The sequence below is a fragment of the Mercenaria mercenaria genome, unplaced genomic scaffold, assembly GCF_021730395.1.
Source record: "Mercenaria mercenaria strain notata unplaced genomic scaffold, MADL_Memer_1 contig_4296, whole genome shotgun sequence".
Classification (NCBI taxonomy): domain Eukaryota; kingdom Metazoa; phylum Mollusca; class Bivalvia; order Venerida; family Veneridae; genus Mercenaria; species Mercenaria mercenaria.
The window spans coordinates 37,514-61,684 of record NW_026462514.1 but is presented as its reverse complement, the minus strand read 5'-3'; the positions used below and the strand labels follow the sequence as shown (position 1 = coordinate 61,684).

The following is a 24,171-nucleotide window of genomic DNA, read 5'->3' as shown; positions in this document are numbered from 1 at the left end:
TCTATATATAATATACTTATAGAAAAAAATCTCTAAAAAACACACGTAAAATTTAATACAGCTCTTCTTTTTTTACTTTTATATCCGTTAAGTTTAAATTCCTTCATATACGTTTCAAAAGGCATTGAATATTTTTTTTCTTTCTGCATTTCTAATAGTATTGTAAAAATATCCTGAATAACTTGTTTCTCTTCTTCTTTATTTACTTTTCCAATCCGTGCTTTTGTTATTAGTTGTTTTATTTTGTGGTGATGTGCTTTTAAAATAAATTTCTTGTCGTCAAGTTTTAGTCTGTTAGTAAATATGGTAATTACTGATGGAACAGCGCCAGCAACTGCTACAAATATAGGAATAGCTGAAACAAGTGCTAATGCAGCTGAACAACCAAAAACACCTGCTGTAATATATAATCCGGTGCTTACTCTCCCACAAAATTTATAACTTTTTCTGTAAGCAGCAGCTAGTTTGGTTAAGTGAATGATTAACTGATCTATTGTTTCTATTCCATTATTAGAAATTAAATTTTTATGGACCATTTATATAATATATTTTTTAAATTAAATTTCTTTCAATTCACTAAATGGTACCCAACTATTAAATTTTTCACTATAACCTTTCCATTTTACTAAAGCTTGTTTTTTCTTTAGTCTCGTCTAATAACTTTTTCTATTCTAAAAACCTCTTGTGTAGTAGGTAAAAGTTCTTGTTCATAAAATGAACCTTGAATTATTTCATCATTTAAATCTTTAATAGTGTACGTTCTGGGATTTGTATTATTAATTTTATAAATTATAAATATTTCCTCTGTCCAGTTTGGTGTATATCCTTTTTCAAAATGTCTTTTAAGTTTGCTTAAGCGAACTCGATCACCAATTTTAAATTTTGTTTACTTTTTGGTATCTTTAAATCACCATATAAATTAAAGTAAACAGTACCTTTATTTAAGTTTTACTAGCTTCGGTTGGTGTCATTTTTATACTAGAATGTTTTGTTTTGTTATATTTATCAACCATATCCTGCAAATTATCTAAATAAGTATAAGTATTATTTGCTGTAAAATATTTCCACATTATTCTTTTTAAACTTCTATAAATCTTCTTTACTACAGCCTTTCCTTCATTAAATGTTGGTACATATTAATCTTATTTTTATTCAAAAATGATTCAAACTTTTTATTTATAAAATTCTTTTCCTTCATCTACCCATAAATTTACTGGTAATCGTCCTTCAAAAATTATTTTTTCAAATGCTTCAGTAACAGATTCTCCAGTTTTTATTCTTTAATGGAATAACCCAAGCATATTTACTAAATATATCAATAACGGTTAACAAGTATTTTACTCCTTTATTATATTTTGAAAAAGCTTGCATGTCAACTAAATCAGCTGACCAAGTAAACATCAATATCATTAACTATCACTCTTCGTTTCCTAAATTTTCTTTTAATTGGTTTGTGTAATTCTTCTGCTAATTCATCGCTCCATGTTATTCGGGGTATACTCTACCCCCTTTTCCCGTTTTTTGACTTTTGTTTTTGTCCCAACCCAAGTGTGTATTTCGTTTTAATTATAGGTTTCACAACTAAATGTTTTGCAATCTTTTCTCCAAATGTTTTTGATTTAGTTTTATTTAAATTGGAAAGCATTTGCTTATCACATGTACCCTTTTTTACACCACTGTCATAGCAAAAATCATGGTCCATACATACTGCATCCAGTTCATTGACAGGGGGTCCATTATCTAGGGGATTTCCTGGCCCACAATAATTATATCCTGGAAGTGTTAAACCTTTCTTAGGTAATAAAGGTAACATTGCTTTGTGAATATCTAAATTACCCCCTGTACTTTTAACAAACTTTAATTTCATTTTTCCACAAGATGAACAAGTAGCCTTTATCATTTTTCTCCCGTTTTTTGTTATAACATAATGAGGATTTATATTATCAGTAAATTTTCTTTCTTTCAAACAATATATTTTATTCTGTAAACTCATCTATATCATATGTATTTAAATTTAACTTTAAAACTTTTTAGTTGGTTTTAACTGGGTTTAAAACCTGTGGATTTTAAATTGTCCGGCATTGGTCAGTTCGGACCAAAAACTAAATCTTTTTTTTGGTTAAACCAAAGGTTTTCATTCGGTTTAACTAAAGATTTAAAAATTTTTTAGGGTATCAAGGGTACTAAGTTAGTATTTTAATTTTAGGGTAAGGTTAAAGTCCACTTATAGAATAGGGACAAGGGGTCAGGGGGGGGGGGGGGGTTAAAATGCCAAAAACCCCATGTATCTAACTACTAACCATCAGTCAGATTGGCAGGTTCTTTGAGAATCAATTAAAATGTAACACTAGAATAAAGAGTAGTATTTTGCTTCTAAATTATGTTTATAAACATTAAATGCGGTTTGATATGAAACAATAGAAAATATAAGAGTAAACGTGAGATTTCCTAGGGCTTGGCATCAAAAGCCTATTGATCGTATTAGTCCAGTAAGACCGCCAAAAACGTCTACACCGATTTAGAGGCCAAAGATGTGCATTAGCACTTACATGGGCCACCACACACGGCAAACGGACGGCTCCATTTTCGGGGAAGTCGTACCCGTATGCATTGAGATATGGCATGGCTATGTCGGCAATGTGGTGGTGGTGGGGGACGCTGGCCCGGTCGAAACCGAGTTTCCATACTGCAACTCTTCTTAAGTCTCAAAAGTTTTCTTTGACATAAATTATCCGCCCTGACAGTGTAGTTGCATTAACTCACTTATCAATTTACTGGAATAACTTATAAGTTGAGCACTCATGTGTTTACACCAATCGCTCAATACAGAATGACTTCACTGTCATCCGTATACCTGTCTATATCCTAGTGCGCTTTAATTGTTGCTATTTACAGAACTTGTTTCTAATTCCAAATTTGAACATAGTAGTTGACAACACATAACTGGTTCCCGTTTACTATTGTATATAACATGTATGACTCAGAAAGCGTATTTACACTGACTAAAATATGATTTAAATTTATATTTTGTCATCGGACGTATTTTCATTTAAAATTTGTGTCACAACTATGTTAGGAGTAGATACTTTCAATGATTTCCTTTTTATTCCAACAAACTCCTCATTTTTAAACTCTGCCATTTGAGTTTAAGCAGTAACAGTTCGCCTTGCCATAAAATCGACATTGGATTTCAGCCTAGCACCTCTCTGACAAACACATTTTTCGATGGATGATATCAGTTAAACACATTTCCTTGTTGATTCATAGAAGCGTATGGTCAACCACTCTCCTCTTGTTTAGATGATAATAGATAAACGATGTTGGAATAACTTAACACCGTATGTATTTCATATGTCGAAGTCACATGTGTACTGAAGGTTGGAATGTTCCAAATGTTCAATCTTTAGTTTGTAACGTTTTACTCAAGGTAAACTGCCTCGATTATAAATATCTATATTGAACGCAATTTGGACACTAAAGCCTCCATAGCGCTGTTGGTAACCACATTGGAAAACATTTGTATTTCCGCGGCGGTCAGGGTTCGGTTCCCGACGCGGTTATCTTTTTTCTTGATTTGGCATTTTCAAAATAGTTTAGCAACAAAAAATCTAATGTTCATAAGATGACAAAACTTCATTTAAAAAAGAGATCATTTTCTTAGTCAAATCCTAGAGGCCAATGCCTTAACATATATAACGTATAGAAAGGTAAAGCAGCGTACATGCATATTACATATGTAACATTCCTACAGGTTCGACTGACCTTTGTAATGTCTTCGCAGCTAACCGTTACCGTCCAATTCTATTCTCAACTATACAACATTGTTTACTTTCAGGGCGTCTTCGAGAATTCTAGTGAGTATGTTTCACGTATTATGTTGCAAACATTTTCCTTGTTTATTGTAAGGGAATGGTACATTTGTGACCACAATTTAACTTCAAATTTAATTGCATGAAGATCACCATGATCACTCAAATAATTGAAGTTCATTGAAAGAAGCTTTTTTTTTGGAATTGTAAGTGCTGTCTAGTATCCTGAATCATTGCAATCCCGTCCACTTTTGTTTTTGATATTTTGTTATTTAAAGACGTATATTTCTGAAATATTGGAAATAATAAGCAAAACTAAGAAAATTTCGAATTATATAAGTTTGCATTGTTGAAACCTTTTAATATTCACTTTGCAAGAAACCCGCGTGCTTTGGTCGAGGTAACCAGCCTATTCAAAGGGTTTCTGCAGACGTTAATACACACACAAACTTGTGTTGTCGCTATTCAACAATTCCGGTACAATATGTTTTACCATTTTGTTATTCTTGTGAATGGTCAATATGTTCCAGATACCAATTACCGGGGCGCACTAATATGCAACACTACCAAAAGTATGTATCTAGGTTTTGTAAACGATTATTTTTTCACTATTATTACAAACCCGACCTTAACCATATTTTTGCATAACACTTAAAAATACACTATGTCACAAATACTTTTACATACGAGTTATTTTGAGTACGCCCCGTTTACAATGAGTTGACCAGCTTCCAAGATTTTAATGACTTCTGTGAGGTAATAAATAAAAAAAACATTTCGACTGATGCTCCCAAAAATCGTTGTTATGATTCCAAAAATAAACACTCACATAATGCAAATGTTAATTAATATATGCAAGGTTATTGCCGAACTGTTTCCGAATGCCCAATTCGAAACAGTGTAAATAGCGACGCATGAATAAATATCCGGCCCTGAAACAGCATTTCAAAAGTATAATCAATGTATTTACAACACGTCAATTGCAATGTAAATACGCCATTTTCCCCCGTCAATACATGGTTGGATCCAGTTGAGAATACCTAACAATTTCTGCCGATTAGTCAAATTTGAGCCTGTTTGCTTTATATTTTACTTTGATACATTGTTTCAAGATACAATGTCATATTTATAAAACACTTACTTAATTAAAGCATGAACGAGTAAAATAATAACATATATACAGCCTATATAGCATGCTGCTGATACAATCTTTTCAATTTCAACACAACTTACAGAATACACTTGTAAATTAACTATCTGACTATTTGATTTAAAATGTGCATAAAACATTTTAAAGTATTGGTAAGATTTTTTGTATAATATCGTCATTTCAGTCGTGAATTAAATCGGTTTTATGTGACATCTCTATTTCATCTGACAAGACTGGAATCATATGTAGTCCTGTTGCACGGTCATAATAAATACTTCGCCACGGAAAATTTAGTATTTAAAGCAGCTTGCCTCCAGATTTGGCTAAAAATAACCTTTCTTTCAAATCGAAGTTTTGGTCATATTATGAACATTAGAATATGAATGTTTAGTTTCTAAAATGTTTTAAAAAAATACAAAGAAAAAAGATGACCGCGTCGGGAATCGAACCCCGGACCGCCGCGGCAATAAAGACATTTTCCCGTCGTCGTAACCAATAGCGCTATTATAGCTGAAGTAGTGGATAATGACTTCAGAATATAGATATTTATATTCGAGAGAGTTTAGCTGGAGTAAACGCGTGACAAACGCTTTTCGATTTTCATCGTAAAAAGTAGTAAAAACCGCACATTCTCATGTGTTTCCGTAACATAAAGTTTGTCAGTAATTTAGTTTTAAAGCCTTCTTAGGAAATATAGCATTTATTTCAAGATATTTATAACAATATTTTTGTTGTTGTCGAACGATCTGGAGGCATGCCGCTTTAATTATATTGCTGGAAACGGAAGCTTACTGAACTATGTCAATGTCTCTACAAATTTGCAATACACTTTCTTTAAATATATATTCATCTAAATGTGTGCAGGGTTCGTTAAAAACAGTTTTTTTTTTCAGATTGGTCAGCTTTTTGATATATTTTTACATACTTTATATAACGCGAGTGTTTTCTTTCTCTGTACGCAAAAATTCCTAATTGTTTCTTGAATACGACACTCATTTCCTATACACATATCACAGTGACATTCCGTCCGCCATTTACTTTGAGTAAACAACATGCATTCATTGCTATAAACAATTATTCAGAGCATACCTGACTAAAATATCCTGATTAAAATTAAAAACAGTCCTTCGCCTTGGGGACGTTGAATTGATCCAAACAAGTCTGCATCATAAAAGTGCGTATTCATGGATATAGTGGCAAAAACCGTACTGGTGTTATTAACGGTGTCATTATTGACAAGTTGCTTACTCCATCATAGATTATACGGGCGAATGTATACCTGTAATAATACAATAGCCTGATTACATTACAGGCATTTATTTTGTCGCAATAAACTATATCTAAACTTTATTCTGTTTCAAATTTGCAACTAGATGAAGGGTCATGAAAATGAAATAATCGCAAAAATAAAACAAATAATATGATTTTGTTTTTAATTTAATGTACACATTTCTTGCCGCGAGCACCGGATAAGAACTATTCTTTATTTAGTCTGGATGATCCCAAACCTGAAATATATCAACACTGCATAAGTTACTGATATGCAGAGGAACCATTTACCGGTGTGTGAACAAGTAAGCGCGACATTTTAACTAAAAATGATAAAACTATTTAATCTGTAAAATGTATTTGTGTTTGCTGTGTTCTTGGGAGATTTGAAAAATACAGCGGCAGATCACGAGGCGACGACATCGGAACAGTCGTGATTATTTCTTAAACTAATTATACAGAACAAAAAATGTGATGCTACACATATTGGCCATGCGGTTTTAACCAATGAGGTAATTAGTCTCCCTGGTCATTTATATCATAGCCTTTATTAACAGACAAATTTATATTTATTTACATCGCTGCATTAACACATCTGCGAGTGTCTTTAAATTGTCTTTGGTACTTGTAACATGTGCAAATTGTAATTTATGCTATACCCGGGACTAGAGGGCGTGGTAGTAGCATGAATTTCTACTTCAGACGGTAAACAGGCTCAATCAAACCGAGCCTGCAGTATTTTCATTTTTGTCTTGTTTGCCAACAATTGGAGTTTTATTTTTCCTATTTTAGATATTTCCATATTTTGTAGGAGGCTTATTTATTTGATTATGAAAATGGAACAACAACAAAACAGTTCGTAGAAGAGTTAAAGAAAAAATGCAATATCACATTCATCGATTTCAACATACCAGACACGCAGAACATTTTACCATTAGTCATCATTGTCCGGAGTACAACTGAAATAGTCGGAGAAGATCTTGATGCAGCACTTGAAAACACACACAGTATGTTTTTTAAAATAACTGTTCGTTTTATGTCTTTTAAATAACATTTAGAAACATGTATGTTTATACCGAATCTGAAAGATTAAAATATTTGAGCAACCTGTCTTGTCCTAAAAGCAATCTAAATGCAAAATATTTCAAACTTCCTTCCAGTGATTGGGCGATCAAATGAAACGGGTATTTACCACTAATGTAAATCTATATGAAGTATGTTATTTATGACTCTTTTGTCTACCTTCAAGGTTTGGTAAATGATTTTTCGAATTCAGTGGAGTATGAAATTCAATCCAGATATAAAAAGGTTAGACTCTGTGACTGTGACTCTGATCTTTGAGTTTGAGGTCAAAGTTTTGCAAAGGAAGTTACTTTGCGATATCGAATGTTTATGTCGTTTATGTATGTTATCGTTATGAGTATCCATGCATATATACAGCATACGTAGACATGACAATAAAGTTATCTCTAAATTTGGTTGTGACTATACGCTTATTTGTCAAAGAGTCTTAAGCATCAGACCTTGTCCCATTACGGTCAGTTTTGTACAAAGCCATTCAAATATCCATTTAACAAAAAAAGCTGCAATAATTGACGTAAAATCCATAACATGTAAATGTGGATTCGGACTGTCCTGTTACTTGATGATCTAAACCATTCAGTCTCAAACTCTGACCTTGACTTTAAGCTTGGCATTCAGTTCATGTTCGTCGCCATATTATGGCGAACCTTTAGGCCATGTTATGTTTCTTTCCATATTATGCATTAACATATTGACAGACTAAGAAAATCGACCTACACAATCATGAAAGGAGATAAATAATAGAGAGAATATCCTCTGACACAGGCGAACCAATATTTGAAATTAGCATGTATGTCTGCAGGGTAAGTTTTTCCATATTAATCAATTTATAAGGAAACGCTTGAAAAATCTACAACCATTTTTAGAACTGATACAATTAGTTTAGTATGTTACTACCGCATTTTTATTCTATACGTAATACTTATACATATCGCTTTGGACCACGTTTTAAAAGAAACTGTTCTGTAAGCAGAACGATAATGTCTGTAGGATCACGACCTGATTGACTCCATACATAAATCGTTGGTTGATAGATTTATTTCCTATTTTGCTGGTCAATAATGTGTTTGCAATGACAGTAATATCCTTGTTTCCTTGTGTGTTAACCTGATATTTTGTGCAAACGACCAAACATAAAAACAAAATATGATCAGACCGAACAATTTACGGAAGTTTCCAAAGAGGAAATTTCAGACATTTTCGAAAAAAAGACATATCAACTTAACAACAGCAAATGCCAAGTCTTCGTAGACGAACGGAAAAAACACCACAGAACAGTAATGACAATATTGTCTTTTTGAAATAAATAGATAAATAAATAAGTAGATATTCATTTTACTTGGCTCATTTTATCTTCGTCATAATGAGTTTTGATGAAGAATTTGTGAAATATACAACATTTAATATAGATTTGCTGAGAGACAAGGTTTTAAAAATATATTTCTGATGTCAAGCTATAGATCGACAAGCCATTTAACACCAGTTTTGTATTAGAATAGTGATAATAGATGTATATTTATGACGCCTTAAGGTATGCCATGGTTTGATACAAGACCCACCACAGAATAACTGTATTTTACTGAGTTTGCAGGATAGTAATTATACATGATTTACATAAAAAATGAATAGTACAAGTATCTAGTCACAAACTGACAGCAACATGTATTGGGCTCAGACAGTATGTTTAATATTTAAACATTTTATTAAAGCATTGTAATATTATTCATACAGATTATTGGGGCTATGACAAGCTTATAATACAAACACTTATGATATGCATAATTGGTTCCCCTGTTCTGCATTATCATGGACAAATTAAATGGAAAGCTGATATGACCATCGCAAAATCACTGGCATGAGATAAAAGTAAGGAAGAAATTTGTGTGTAAATGCCATGATATCTGGTAATATATACATGGATTGAAAGATTTTCAAGGGCCGAATCGGTGGACACCAATAGCATTTGTGTTTGTGTTAGTTAAAGTTAAATAAGATTGTCCGGAACAATGTCACTGTATGTAAACAATGAGCCATTATTATGATAAATTTGGAATCTTGAGTATTTTTGGCCTGAAAGTATATTAGGGTATTTTCAAAATGCTTCGAGATGCTTAGGAAACTTGTTCATGTTCGTCAAATATGTCTGCGTGATGGTAATATTCAGAAAATGTCTGACCAATACCAAGATATCCTCGTCAAAGCCCCTAGTGCCTGTAATTATGCACAGTATTTGATATAATATGTTAGACCACACGTCTGATTCTGAAGTGTAAGATAATTTAATTACCTGATTTTTGAAAGTTAAAAAAGAGATTTACAGAATATGTTTGCAGGTGAAATTAGAATAATAATTATAATGAAAGAGGTGCCTAACTTATTCACATGTTTCCTGTATTATAGCTGTGTTATGTCTATAGCATGAGAATGCTTTTTGTGTAGTTTATGTGCTTGGGGAGAAGTATTGAGACAATTGTTTCTGGTTGCTATTTAAGAGTTATTTGATATGGTTGGTAAGTAAGTTTTATAAAGCGTATGACTGCATATGGCTTTCATCATTTACATAATAATATCAATGTACGTTTTTTTTGTATTAGCATCAATCATAAAGATTTTTATACATTCCATTCCAATTTTATACCTCGACAATTGTCCCACTTGACGTGTGCAACGATCCAATAGTAATAGCCATTTTCCAAGAACTCAGCCTCCCCCATATGAAACTCTAAATTAGTTAATGCATTGATGTGTAAATGATATACATATACGTAGTATAGATAAATAAAGTAAGACACTAACAAAACAACAAAATAAATAAACATAGCTTTTTCTAATCAATTAAAAAGAACACAATCAGGTAGTGTTAGATATTTTTCTACTCTGTGCGCATTTCCGTTAATGCTTGTAGTTCTTTCTAAATTTAAAACTGAGTGGATTGGCTGTTTTGCAAAATAATTTAAAATTCATATTATATAGAACTGATGAAGGTTTTTCCCATTCATGATTCAGTTTCGTTTACATCGACCCACGAAAGATTATCATTGCATCTGAAGATTCGTTTAATCCCAAGTTACGAACAACAATCTAAAGTTTGTTTTCACAATTACCGTTGTAGGCCTTAGGTGCCCAGTTATAATAGTTTACTTCCACATGAAAGGGCTGTCAGATTGTTTCAAGACGGAGGACTCTGTTAAAGGAAAAGACAAGTACAAACATATTTCAGCTATCATAGACATGGATTTCTCGAAAGGATGTCTAACGTGGTGTTATATTAAATTGAAAACCGTCAACAGTTCAGCGATAGTCCGTCTACAAGAGCTTGTCAAAGATTTACAAGATGGTATCATTCAGTCGGAGGTGAGTGTCATATTTATTATGCACTTGTATAAATCCTGTAAAACAAATGGTTTGTATTTCACAAACAGGCAGAAAGCATTTTCCACTTTAATAAACTCGATGTTCCTTGATCAGAAAAGGTCGAGTTATATGATAACATAATCATTGAAACAGTAGCTGGATCTGGTATTCTTTATTCGGCTTTTGTGGATTTTGCACTGTAGGATCATCCGCGGCGCTGTGAGCACGCGCGCCTCATGTGATCCGAACTTGCAAAATCCATTTGAGCTAAATATAGTTTTAAAGATTGAGGTTCTACTATAATAACTGCATCATATACATAAAATTCATACTAATCGACTGATTTAAGGATGTAATTGTTTGTTTATTTGTTTTTTGGTTTAACGCCGTTTTCCAACAGTAGTTCAGGTATGTAACCGCGGGTAGTTAAACTTACCAGTACAAACCTGTTTTCCGCAAGTTACTGTCAACTTCCACGCAGAATCAGAGGTGGAGGACAAATGATTTCAGGCACAATTCTTCAAAGCGTCACAGAGAACATAGGCCCGCCCAGAGATCGAACTCGCGACCCAGTGATCCGTTGATCAGCGCTCTCCCAATTGAGCTAAGCGGGTGTGTAATTTAAGGATGCGACTGTACTGTGTTTCTCTCCCCCACCCCCTTCAAGTCAATCATATCCCTTTTTTACCGCTCATAGATAAATGTTTTAGATAATTTTATACAAATTGTTCATGCGAAACAAATATTTCTTTCTAGAGAGATGTTTTTGTCTTGGATGTGTTTCCGTTTTAGCTCACAAGAGCACATTGACCGTCGTCCGTCAGTACAGACGTAGCTTCTTTGTCCATAAATTGAAAAATTATTTTTTTTGCCTGGATCCTCCTTGTGTGGTATTCTATATAACTAGCTCCTAGACTATGATTTATAATTTTTCATATATTTGTTTTAGATGAGCAGTCTATATACTTTGTCCAATATTAATACTATAGCTCCTCTAATACAATAACAAAACTTGACTGGCAGTTGTCATTTTTGAATTAATAAGAGAAATATTACAATAATTTGAAATTTTGTGATACATTTTATATTATTAGTCTAGTGGCAAGTCTATTCTTAAAGTTATTAAAACAGTTCTATTTGGTGGCACCAGAGCTAAAAACAGAACAATCTTCAAATTGTTTCTCATACTAGTAAACATCTGGTCCGATTTTAAAATTATTTAACATACATGGCTTTTGGTCTTCCTCTACAAACACTGTTCTTTTTAGCAATTTGTCGTGGAAATATGGCCGCCAGATCGTGTGATCATATCTATATGTACATGACGGAGACCTTAAACTCTTCTATACTGCTTGTAAAACTTTAAATGATTTCATAAATATGAGCCTTGGGTGACCCTCTATCAAGATTATTCAAATTCAACTCGTCAAAACATGGTGGCATAGGGCGTTGCCGCCTTTCCTACACTAAACAATGAATGCCAGAAAGTTATTCTGTACAAAAACTGTTTAACTGATCTTAAATATTTTCATATCAATAATCCTTGGATGACTCCCGACCATCAGTTTTCGAATTACTCTGATTCGTAAAAATACATGATCGCCGGATAACTTTGTCATTTTTTGTCTATATGAGTGGTCCTTTATTAAGATTGATTCCTCTGAAAACATGGCCGCCAGAGTGAAAACACAGAAAAAGAAGTTTCAAACTACATCTCCTTCCAAGGTGCTCGTCCAATTTTTAAATAACTTAACAGAAATGTTACATGGAGAACCACTACAAAGGATGTTCGATTTGTTTCAATTCGTCAAGAGAACAGGCCCCCATAGGGCGTGGTCACGTTCTTATTCATGTAAATAGTGGAAGGTTTCTTGTAAGACTTGTAAGAAATGCGTTCGCCGCACGTTTTTTAAACAATTTCACTCCAATAAATGATAATCGAATAAAATTGAAGAAATCTTTCTTGGATGACGCTCTCCTAAGATTTTCATTCACAAAACATGGCCGCAAGGGGCGTTGTTTGTTTTCCTTATATGAATATAACAGGAAATCGTTTTTATAAAAAAAATGCTATCCACATTTCAAAAGCAATTCATTGGAATGATTTTTATTTTGGTGGCCCTGTTTCAGTCTGTTCAAATTGTTTTACTCGTCGGAGCCAAGGCCTGCAGTTTCTCTATATAAATACCAACGAACCAGGTTTTGGAATAATTTCAGAGAAATGTTCCTTTGATGAACCTTTACTTAACTGATAAAAGCCATATTTATATCTTTATTAAAACATGGCTGTCAGGGTTGGATCTAGTTTACCCTAAAATGGTTTTATGGAAAAAATTTATCTGCATTTACAGGCTAGTTTTAAACTTATTATTTAACAAAAAAATATCTTTCTCAATACCTGTTGAATTGTGAAACTCCGATCAGCGACATAGTCATTTTTGCTTCTGATTATTTTAAACAAAATTTAATGTCAATTGCATTAAATGATAGAAATGATTTTCTTTGCACAGTGCATAATTTATCTCCCCTATATTTAAATGTTAATCTTCCTTTTATTAAGGTAACTAAATATATCTATACATATGAGCAAAATTAATGAACTTTAACTGCTTAATTCTATGTCTAAGACTTTATCAAAATTGTAAGTTTCATAAATCAATCACCTATTTTTAACATAGTTACAATTTTGAAGTCATGCAAAGCTAATAAGTATTCATTAAAAATGACAACAATTTATAACAAATCAAATCTTGTTAACGGTTAACATTTCACATCCACCACTCGAGTGTCCCTTATACCAAAACAAAATGTTTGAGGTTCAGACAAATATATTCTAAAGAGATTTTTACAGAAAATAATTTATACGTTTATCAAGTGTACATACAGACATACATGTATACATACATTTATATAAATCTCGACCCTGACTTTAAATAGGCCGTTCCATGAGAAAACCTGCATAAGTGACAAAAATTTCAAAATTGAGATAGCAAAATATTCATGAAGAACACTCTTTTATCTGAAAATTTGAAGTGAATATCTTTTTCAAGAGCTACAATGCTTTTAAATAAGTCACCACAGGCATTTTGAGACGTGACGTTATGAACGTCATCAAAGCAGTATGACGTCATCATGCATGGTGAGTATTTTTCAAGTCATTAATGGAATAAATTATGCGTATCACTTACTTTTTATCATATATTTGAATATTTGGGAACAGTTTAAAATTATTTTACTGAAAAATAACGAAACCGTATATTTTTGTTTTTATCACGGGCCTTTTAACTACACACATCTATATTTTCATGAGTATATATTTGCATGGGTACTTTAGAATTTGCGTTACCATGACAGCACAAATAACATTTATATAAAACTATGGTAAAATTTGATAAGCTTTCAATAACTTAATTGCAATATATTAGTTTCTTGTTTCTGAAACAACATACAGTGTATACAAAACAGAAATCCCGTGCGATTGGGAAGAAAAGATTAATGGCGACATATACCAAACTATTAGAATATTACTTAAGGTTACAAAAAGACATGTCGTAAGTCCGAGTTCCACGACTGTACCTATCGATGACGTCATCAAAGTGGCGGCCAAATTTGAAAATTAAACTTTGTTTATCTTAAAATTTGCTTAAGTTACACAGCAAAATTTCATATTATTTTCTTTAATGTTCTATCCTGGAATAGATGCTGTCAATATAATAACAGTATTGAAGTATAAAAACAATTAAATGAAATGAAATTATCAAAATATATTTTACACCACTCACTTTATTTTAACAGTTTTATATCTTGTTGAATATATTTCTTCCGTGTAGGCTTTACCGTTAAAATATACGAATATCATCAAATCCATACAGTGGTTAAGTTTTTATAGATGCTATTAAGTGATGTACATGTCAATTTGACAGTTATGTAGCCTGTAACTGGACAAAGCTCTGCTACACATAAACACTATTTTGTACCAATTCGCCGGATCAGTATTCATATCGCTTTGAAGTGCGCAATGATTTTAAAGATCCGCATTTTATTAATTGTAATGATTAGCATTCATGCAAATAAACCCCTACCTTCTCATTATGTTCCGTTCCAGGTAGATATGTTTTATATTGATAGAAGCCTTTCAAATGTAAGATTGGTAGCTTTGCATAGGATCTCAAAAGTTTACTGAACAATAATGGAGTCCTTGAACAATACACTTTCCTTAGTCCACAGTTTCCATAATGATTGTTACTGTCATTTTAGAATATTTTGGTCATTTTAGGCTAGTCTGTAACATGCAATTCGCGATAAGGAAACTTTAAATGATGGGTATCTCGGCAGGGTTGATTCCCTGAAAGGATCAACAAAACGTCTAGTTAGTACTAGGGGAGTTTGTTTATTTTCAAACACATCTGACTCGACTGGTTTTGCAACAACAATCGGTTCGTACCTGATTTTAGTGCGAACCATTGTGTCCTTACTTGCTGCGGCTCTATCACAATCTCTTTACCAAGCTGCAAAGTCTGTCATGTCATATCGCGATCATCATATTAAATGCATTCTCGAGTGGTAGAAAAGACTGTTGTATAAGCGCTAGCACACATTTTATCACCGTACGTTTAACATACGATACATACTTTTCATATCCTGCAAATAAGTGCTCCTGGAGCTTAGTGTCGGTGTGATCAGACATTTTGATACATCTAAAGAGGTACAAAACAAAAGGAGATATCTATAACATATTAAGTTAAATTATTTAAAATTGGTTTTCAGTAAAAAATGTTAAAGCAAATTTATTGATGTCTTTCAGAGATTGGAACATTTCTGAAACGACTGTAAATGCCCCACATTCAATGTATGCTATGTCTATGTTACGAAACAGTGATATATTATGGTTTAAGGGTTTCTTGACACATCGATTTAAATGGATAAATAGCGCCGATATATGAATGTCACAATAGCATCAAATGAAGTAGAAAGTAATTACTAAATGTGAAAGTGAAATTTAATATAGTTATACTTACTTTTCTGTTTCATTCTATAGTCGAGTCCATTTGAATAAATAGAAAAACAAGAGCTCTCTCACTAAGAAAGATTCATATATTAATATACAATTTTTGAAAAGGTCGTGAGTCAAAGCTCCAGCTGGGTGATGGTGTTTTTGGTATAAAGTTGTTTTTGTTATTACCATTGTGTTCATTTAATATGTAAGTTTATTATAATAATTATTAAATTGGATTCTTTTTATGATTAACATTCTATTACGATTCAGCATAGAAAAGACTTCATCAAAGCATTCGTTTTATTCCATGTTCCTTTGCAGATATGCTATGATCACGTAAATATTTCATCATTACATATTGATTTAAATTTTAAAAAATCTTCATCAAAAATCTTTTAACTTTGCTAAATATATGTATTAAATGCGCATGCTACAATTACAATTACGTGTCTGTATAGTAACAACTATTTGTTCCAAACAAACTTCTAGATTTTTAGTGGCGTAACGTAGTCATACTGCGTGTCTGGCGGCTGTAAAATGTCTCCCGGTACTTGAATTCAAGGTTGTTATATTTTCTGATCTTTTTGGATCATGGAGTTTATTTCCATACCTATGTAATAGAGTTTCGCTTATGCCAGCGCTAGCGAGCTTGTAAGGGATGTTGCACTTTCTATAATCTCTTACGAACAGGCTGAATAAAACTGAGTCTGCCATTACTTATCTCGGTTGTTTCTATGCTTCCAAAGGATCTTCTTATAGATTTTGTTACACATTTATTAGTATGTAGTATTTTAACATTACTCACAAACAGCGATAGTATGTGGTGATTTTTTGAATATCCTGGTATAAAATTTTGGCATAACAGACCTTTAACATTTTATAATGACATTTTTTAATGAAAATTAACAAAATGCGAGATAATGGTGCGTGTACAATGTAAACTACAAAAGAATTCACATTTAACATCAAACTCAAACAACTCTGATCAATCATTTGAAGATGATGATAGATTTATTTTTAAGAAATGGTCGCCAATTTGATGACGTCATAATTCGGTCCATCTGGCGACATGGCTTAAAATGAACTACAGATTGCTATATGTCGTTATTAATCTTTTTTTTTCCAAACGCACGGGTTCCAAAATATGGCTTGAAGCACACACTTTTAAGAAAAATAATGGTTTTCCTGTATTTTAGACTACTAATTATGCAATAATTATATCTTTTCACTAACACGGATTTCTCATGGAACGGCCCATATACATATATATCGTAAAATTATAAAATGACTTCACACGCTCGCTTAGTTTTTCTTAAATTTTAATATAAAAGTCACAAACTAGTTTCGCCGTGAATGGCTCATCAGTGTGTCTAAATATATAACAATAAGAGCTAATATCCTAACCCTAACCCTAACCCTAACCCTCTTATTGTTATATATTTAGACACACTGATGAGCCATTCACGGCGAAACTAGTTTGTGACTTTTATATTAAAATTTAAGAAAAACTAAGCGAGCGTGTGAAGTCATTTTATAATTTTACGATATTTTGTCCCCGTTCCGGGTTCTTTTTTATTTGTTATATATATATATATATATATATATATATATATATATATATGTCTATCAGCAAAATATGTAACTGTAGTAACAAGTCCTAATAATTGATTTAAAAGATATAACATTATAACATATTTATTATTTCACAAAGTCTGAACATATTAAACCTTATCCATTCGTCACTTTTATGTCGCTAATACCGAGATACAAACGAACACCTATTATACAAGTTAAAGCATACCAAAACTTCCTTCTAGGGCACATCTATATAAATATATAATGATCATCTTGTAAAATTTTGGTTGCAATGTCTGTTTTATACTGCCAAAAATGTCAAGTAGGTATTTACGCTAGTTATTAGTTAACATAAATTGTTAAATCCAACAACAAATTAAATCTGTTACCACTTTCAGTTGAGTAAATACGGCAATAAGACATTGACCCGGTCAATCCGTTATGATTCAATGCGTGAATTTGTTGCACATAATTAGAGGGTCGCAATTGGGTTTGTTTTCACATATTAACCATGCATTTGAGATAACGATAATATTTAGTTGTTTACATGTAAATTTGCTGATATATGTCTATCTGTTTGTACTTATGTTATGTTCTTCAAGAATGGAGGAAATAAAAGAATCAGTCAACCATCCTCGGGTTTAATAATATGTAATCCATGGACGCGTTCAGTCAGAGAGTCGCCTCAATTAGGAAAGAATAGTTTTAAAGTCAGAGGTTATTTCTAAGGTCACGGAGTTTGACTGGCCAGCTTGTAATGACAACAGCTTTCGGTATCAGTAACTCAGTCAAGTGTGACTTACCAAACTATAATATTCCTTCTCAAGAGAAGGAATAACAAAAGCATAGCCTAAAATGTGTAATAAGTTTTCATGGGATAATGCTTATATATCAATTAGTTTATACACCTCTAAAACTCGAATGAACAAATTTACACACAAATGCAAGCGATCAATAAAATAATAAACAACAAATTCACCAAATGAACAAACAACAACTGAATATCAAAGTAACAATTCAAATCTAAAATGAACATATCAATAATTATTTACATTTAGATACACGCTAACAGTTTCCAAGAAACAAAATTAATGTTTACTCAATACGTCGATCAACAATTTGAATCTAAAACTATTTAAAAAATGCTTTGTTCTCTTATATGAATAACTGTTTGATTCACTTTAATACTATTATCATTTCAAAATTTTAGAATATTTTAACATAACTGTTATCTGTAAATTAACGTGAAAGCAAAATAAAGAAAAGAATACCAGCTTACATAATAACAATTAATCATGTTTCCTTACCAGTCGAAAGGAACATTTTTTTTGTCTAATATGTGAAAATAAGGTTTAAGTTACAGTGTGCTAACACCCTAAAATGGAGAAAAATGGAAACTTCACAGGTCGCTCAACACGACATAAACGAAAATGTTAAGTTAATTTTAAGTAGAACACTGATCGTTTATTTGTCTTGTGGCTTGCTTAAAAGTTAGATTCTTGGTGTTCTCACTTCAGATAAGTTGGTGAGTACATTTGTGCAATTAAGCCTTAGATTGATCCTATCCATACATGTGTATGTTAACATTACATGTATATACTCTGGTATTTTGTCAATGATTTTAGAGCTTTTCTCAGCAGGACGTTCTTTTACTCAGTCCTGCCTTACTCGTTTAAAATATGGTAAGAGATCGGCATGCACTGAACACGTTCAGCTCCTTCCCCCCCCCCCCCCCCCCCCCCCCCCCCCCCCCAACCATACTTTTTGCCACGGACGTGTCTTGTTTGTTTGCTCTGTTTGTGTAGGGGGTGGGGTCGACTTGGGTTTATGAGGTTGGGTGAGGCGAATGTGTAGGAATGTCTCGTGTACGTGTGTGTTTGTACCCCAACACCCCACCATTTTATCTACACCTGACCCATTTTGTATTTTGCATATCATTATTTTTGAAGCAAACAGTGTGTGGAAAACTTCAGGTCGTCCAACACTACACAAATGAAAATGTTGCAGGCCCGGTTTGAACCAGTTCATGGACGGTAGTGAAAATGCATTTTAAAATAATGCAAGGATGGGCACCTAGTGACTTCCTCAACCATTTAAACGATACAGTAACACAGTAATAAGTAATCATGCTGAACGGAGATCGAAATTTAACATCTCTGACAGAAAGTACGAGGAGACATTTTACGGCCACCACACGGTACAGACAACGCTGGTGTGATAATAAAATCATAAAATGGAAATCGCTGGCCGTCTAACACGACACAGATGATTCAGTTTGGTGTGATGATAAAACAAAAAGGTGGAAAATCACATATCGTCTAACACGACATAATGAAAATCTTTTTTTGCTTTTTTTTGCATATCATTATTTTTGAAGCAAACAGTGTGTGGAAAACTTCAGGTCGTCCAACACTACACAAATGAAAATGTTGCAGGCCCGGTTTGAACCAGTTCATGGACGGTAGTGGAAATGCAGGTAGCTCGGTTCATTTAATTGTTTTGTTGGATTTAACGCCGCACCGACACAATTATAGATCATATGGCGACATTCCATCTCTGATGGTTGAGGAAGTCACTAGGTGCCCATCCTTGCATTATTTTGTCATGGACAGGCATCTGGACAGAACCACTGATATATAGCCAGTTGATTCAACGCCCTGACTGAGGCTCAAATCTATATCGGTAAGGGGCAAGTGACTCCAAGTCATCGACCTTAACCACTCGGACACGGAGATCCCCACCCCAACCCCATAGCCCCGGGTTTAGCAGAATTCAACATTTACACATGTTTCAAGAAAACAAAGAGACATACGTGGGTGTATTCATGCAGTGGTGCTCATGATCATAAAGTGCAATTCCAAGAAAAACGGCGCATAGTCCCAAATTTATATAATGGCTTTGCCCTAAAGGAGAAAACAGTAAGCAACACTTAAAAACCGGAATTTAGAGAGAAGATTTGAGTTTATGAAGGAAGCATATTACAGAAACTGCAAACTGACAAAATTCAAAAGCAGGCAACATTTTCTAGGGGTGATTAAACAATACGTAAAGCTATTAAAGCAGTTAAAGCTGAAACATTGAACAGTGCAGTAACACGACATAAATGTTGTGCTGAACGACCTGAAGAGATCGAAAAATAACATCTCTGACTGAAAGTACTGAGAGACTTTCAACGAGTGTCACACGGCACAGACAACTCTGTTGTGATAATAAAATAAAAAAGTTGAAAATTACAGGTCGTGGATGTATTCATATGGTGGTGTTCATGGAATGCATTCCAAGAACATCGGTGTATGGTCCCCAGTTGAAAAAATGGGTTTGCCCTGAAGGAGAAAACATCGGGCAGAATGTAACCAACCGGCAATTAGAGGACGGATCTGAGGTTATGGAGCCAGCATATCACAAAAATGCATAAAGACAAATTCAGATTTAGAAAACATTTCCTACGGGTAATTAAACAATTCATAAAGCTTTAAACCACACACGCTAAAATTTAAACGATACAGTAACACAGTAATAAGTAATCATGCTGAACGGAGATCGAAATTTAACACCTCTGACAGAAAGTACGAGGAGACATTTTACGGCCACCACACGGTACAGACAACGCTGGTGTGATAATAAAATCATAAAATGGAAATCGCTGGCCGTCTAACACGACACAGATGATTCAGTTTGGTGTGATGATAAAACAAAAAGGTGGAAAATCACATATCGTCTAACACGACATAATGAAAATGTTGCAGGTTTCGTTTGATTGAGCCTGCACATGAACGGTAGTGGAAATGCAAGCTACCGAGCAAGACATCTAGCCCCGGGTTGAGCAGAACTCAACATTTACACATGTTACAAGTACCGAAATAAAGTTAAGAGAACTTGCAGGTGTATTCATACGTCGGTGTACATAGAACCTTCTATGATACACCGAGTGCAATGCAATGAAAAGCTGTGTATGGTACCCAGTTGAAATAACTGGGTCGCCCTAAACGACAAAACAATAGGCAGAACGTAACAAACCTAAATTTATGGGAAGGATCTGTGGTTATGGAGCCTGCATATCACAGAAACTGCCAAAAGACGAAATTAGAATGCAAATTACATACCTTAAGAGTGATTAAGCATTGCCCAAAGCTATTAAAGCCTGATCATTGGAACCAGTCCAAACCGAAATGTTCAAGTGTCTAAATTAAACAGTACACTTACACAACACACAACATAAATGTCCTTCTGAACGATTTGAAGAGAACAAAATCTAATATTTGTGAACGAAAGTACCCAGAGAATTTATACGGCCGCCACACGGTACGGACAACGCTGATGTGATATATAATAAAATAGAAAATAATGGGAAATCGCTGTTCGTCTTACAAATGATTCAGTTTGGCTGAGCCTGTTCATGGACGGTATTGGAAATGCATGCTACCGTCCACACCCTTTAGATCTGGTTGAGTAGAACTCAACTTGTACTCATGTTACATTTAGGGACACTTGCAGATGTACTCATACGGTGGTGTACATCGAACCTTCAATAATGCACAAAGTGCAATTCCATTAAAAGCGGCGTATGATCTCCATTTAAATAATGGGTTTGCCCTAAACGGGAAAACAATGGGCGGAACTCGTCCGATATATTTTTTCTGCTACAGTTTCTTTTTCTAACGGGCCTACTTTGGGATGCATGGCTCTTTGACTATGTTTGACTATGTTTTGGGTGATCTATGCTTCTTTGAAATCTACCATTACCTTTTATTTTTGCAGAAGAACAAGAGTACACTGTATGTGTATGACAAAAGCAAGACAGATATATCTGAGATGGTTACAAATGAACTGAGGTGTTTGATGGAAGGGAAGCTGCGGATTCAGATAACAGAAGTACCATGCGGCGATGAACCACTTTTAGTGGTATTCTGTGTGAAGAATTTACCCACAACTGAAGAAGGACTTTGGAAAGAATTCGAAGGTAAATGAAAACATAAGTAAAAAATTCATACAGTCTTTACCGCGAGCTGACTTTAAACCAGTGCTGAGGTATTTTTCACTTTGAGCAATATTACCAGCAGGTAGTCAGATTTACACATATAATTTTCTAAGAGGCAGTAATACCAAATGTCATTCACTCACAGTGTTCTGTAGCGAAATAGCTCATGAGCTAATGTTATTTGTTAGACTATATATCCGACGTAAAAAAAAGTTTCTTGTATCTTGTATCTTTTCTGTTGAATGTAGGAAACTTCGTGTACTTATTTTTGTAAATACTTCTTTCTCGAATTTCGAAACGTAAGTCTCGTTACATGGTTTTGTTTTGGTGCATGTTAAAAAGTCTAACCGTAAACAAAATTATCTCTATCTTTGATATTACAGATATCAAAAGCGTAGTGTCAAACACTGACTTTAAACAAAGAAAATACATATAATATGATGACCGACAGTACTTATAGAAACATTGATTCTCTGTTTCATCTTTTCCTCATTTTTACTCGCAAAACAGTGTGTTCAAATGATTAATTATTGCTTAATTTCCGCTAATCAAAATTGTATAAAAATACATTTCTTCGTTATAGGTTGCGACCATTCTAACAACATTATGATTTGCCTTTACGAAAAAGAAGATGATAATATGTTAGAATTAAAAGGAGCACCAGTGGCAGAGAAAATTATAGTCAAATTGTATGGTGATAGATTCTATGTGCTTACATATAATACATGCGCACAGATTCTGGCTTTCGTATCTGGATATCACTTGCAAAAAATCATTCGTAGAAATAAAACTGATCAGCGGTCCAAAATGCAGGTCTTGAATACTGGAGGGTCTATGCGAGGTGTTCCATTCTCGCAGGACATGTCGTTTCCACCAGAATATTGAGATTAAAATCAAAGAAGAAGAATGGAAAAATATATTTTCTCTTTCTTTTAAAATTACCAAAGAGACGTCTATACAATGGTTTCAATACAGAATAGTTCATTGAATCTTAGAAACTAATGGCTTTCTATTCAAATTAAGTGATAACCCTAATTGTACTTTATGTAAAAGTTACAGAGAAGCTATAGAACAGCATTTTTTCTGGTTTTGTCCAGTTGTTTCTAATTTCATGATAAATCTATTTACAAATCCGTATTGTAACGCAAAACACTTATTCTGGACCAGAATGAAAAAGAGCTTTACTTCCTTCTCAACATCACAATTTTGATGTGTTAGCTTTCAATTGGTAACATAGTAAATGCATTGTATATATGAAATCTTATTATATGAAAGCTTATCGAATTTATTTAAAAGATTCTTGAATTTTGATTGCGCTGGATTATAATGCATATAAGTGAGTTGATGTATCGAGAAAGGGAATGAACGGGGTAACCCTTTTTTGGCGCCTTACGAAAAAGATTGGTCTGTCGTTCATTTGATTGAAACTGCTTTTAAAGGTACATGAAACTTTTATATTAACACAAATTTGTATTTAATTTGTATCATGAACAAAAAAGAAAACTTGAAAATTATCTCGTATCTTCAGATGTGTTTACATTTTGTCATCTTGCTGAGTAAATTTTCGAACCAACAAAGGTTGGGAAACATTTAAACTTGTTTTTTATATACTATGTGATATTACGTTGGTAACATTGTACATGCCTCTCTTAAACTGATCAAAATATTTATACGGAAAAGAAGTCAAACATTAAATGAGAGAGAAACGTTACAATGTAAAAATGCAGCTTAGTAAAATGTCTATGAAAGAAATATATCTGATTAAACATTGTATGCGAAGTATAATAATAACAAATATGATGGAGAATGTAGACATAGGGAGGGATGGATTTTTTTTCACTTCTTAATACGATTCACAAGCAAGTATTGTAACAATGTTATAAAATTGGGCTTGAAAACCAGACTCAGACCTTAAGCATCTTACTGGTTGTTTCTCCTGACAACGAATGAAAGAGTA

At 33.4% G+C, this 24,171-nt stretch overlaps 1 protein-coding gene across 1 annotated transcript; it reads left to right on the top strand.

The window, feature by feature from the left end:
- The first annotated feature begins 7,055 nt into the window (after window positions 1-7,055).
- LOC123547894 (uncharacterized) lies at window positions 7,056-23,394 on the top strand. The gene is made up of 4 exons (XM_045335139.2): window positions 7,056-7,235; window positions 10,424-10,665; window positions 21,995-22,196; window positions 22,798-23,394. The coding sequence occupies exons 2-4, from the start codon at window positions 10,459-10,461 to the stop codon at window positions 23,097-23,099; spliced, it is 711 nt and encodes a 236-aa protein (XP_045191074.1). The 5' UTR covers window positions 7,056-7,235; window positions 10,424-10,458; the 3' UTR covers window positions 23,100-23,394.
- Window positions 23,395-24,171: the final 777 nt, after the last annotated feature.

What these genes read in the sequence shown, in the direction of transcription:
- LOC123547894 (XM_045335139.2), top strand. Translation starts at nt 10,459, where the DNA reads ATGAAAGGGCTGTCAGATTGTTTCAAGACGGAGGACTCTGTTAAAGGA. An exon ending in ATGGTATCATTCAGTCGGAG is followed by an intron (nt 10,666 to 21,994) that starts GTGAGTGTCATA and finishes TTATTTTTGCAG; the next exon opens with AAGAACAAGAGTACACTGTA. An exon ending in ACTTTGGAAAGAATTCGAAG is followed by an intron (nt 22,197 to 22,797) that starts GTAAATGAAAAC and finishes TCTTCGTTATAG; the next exon opens with GTTGCGACCATTCTAACAAC.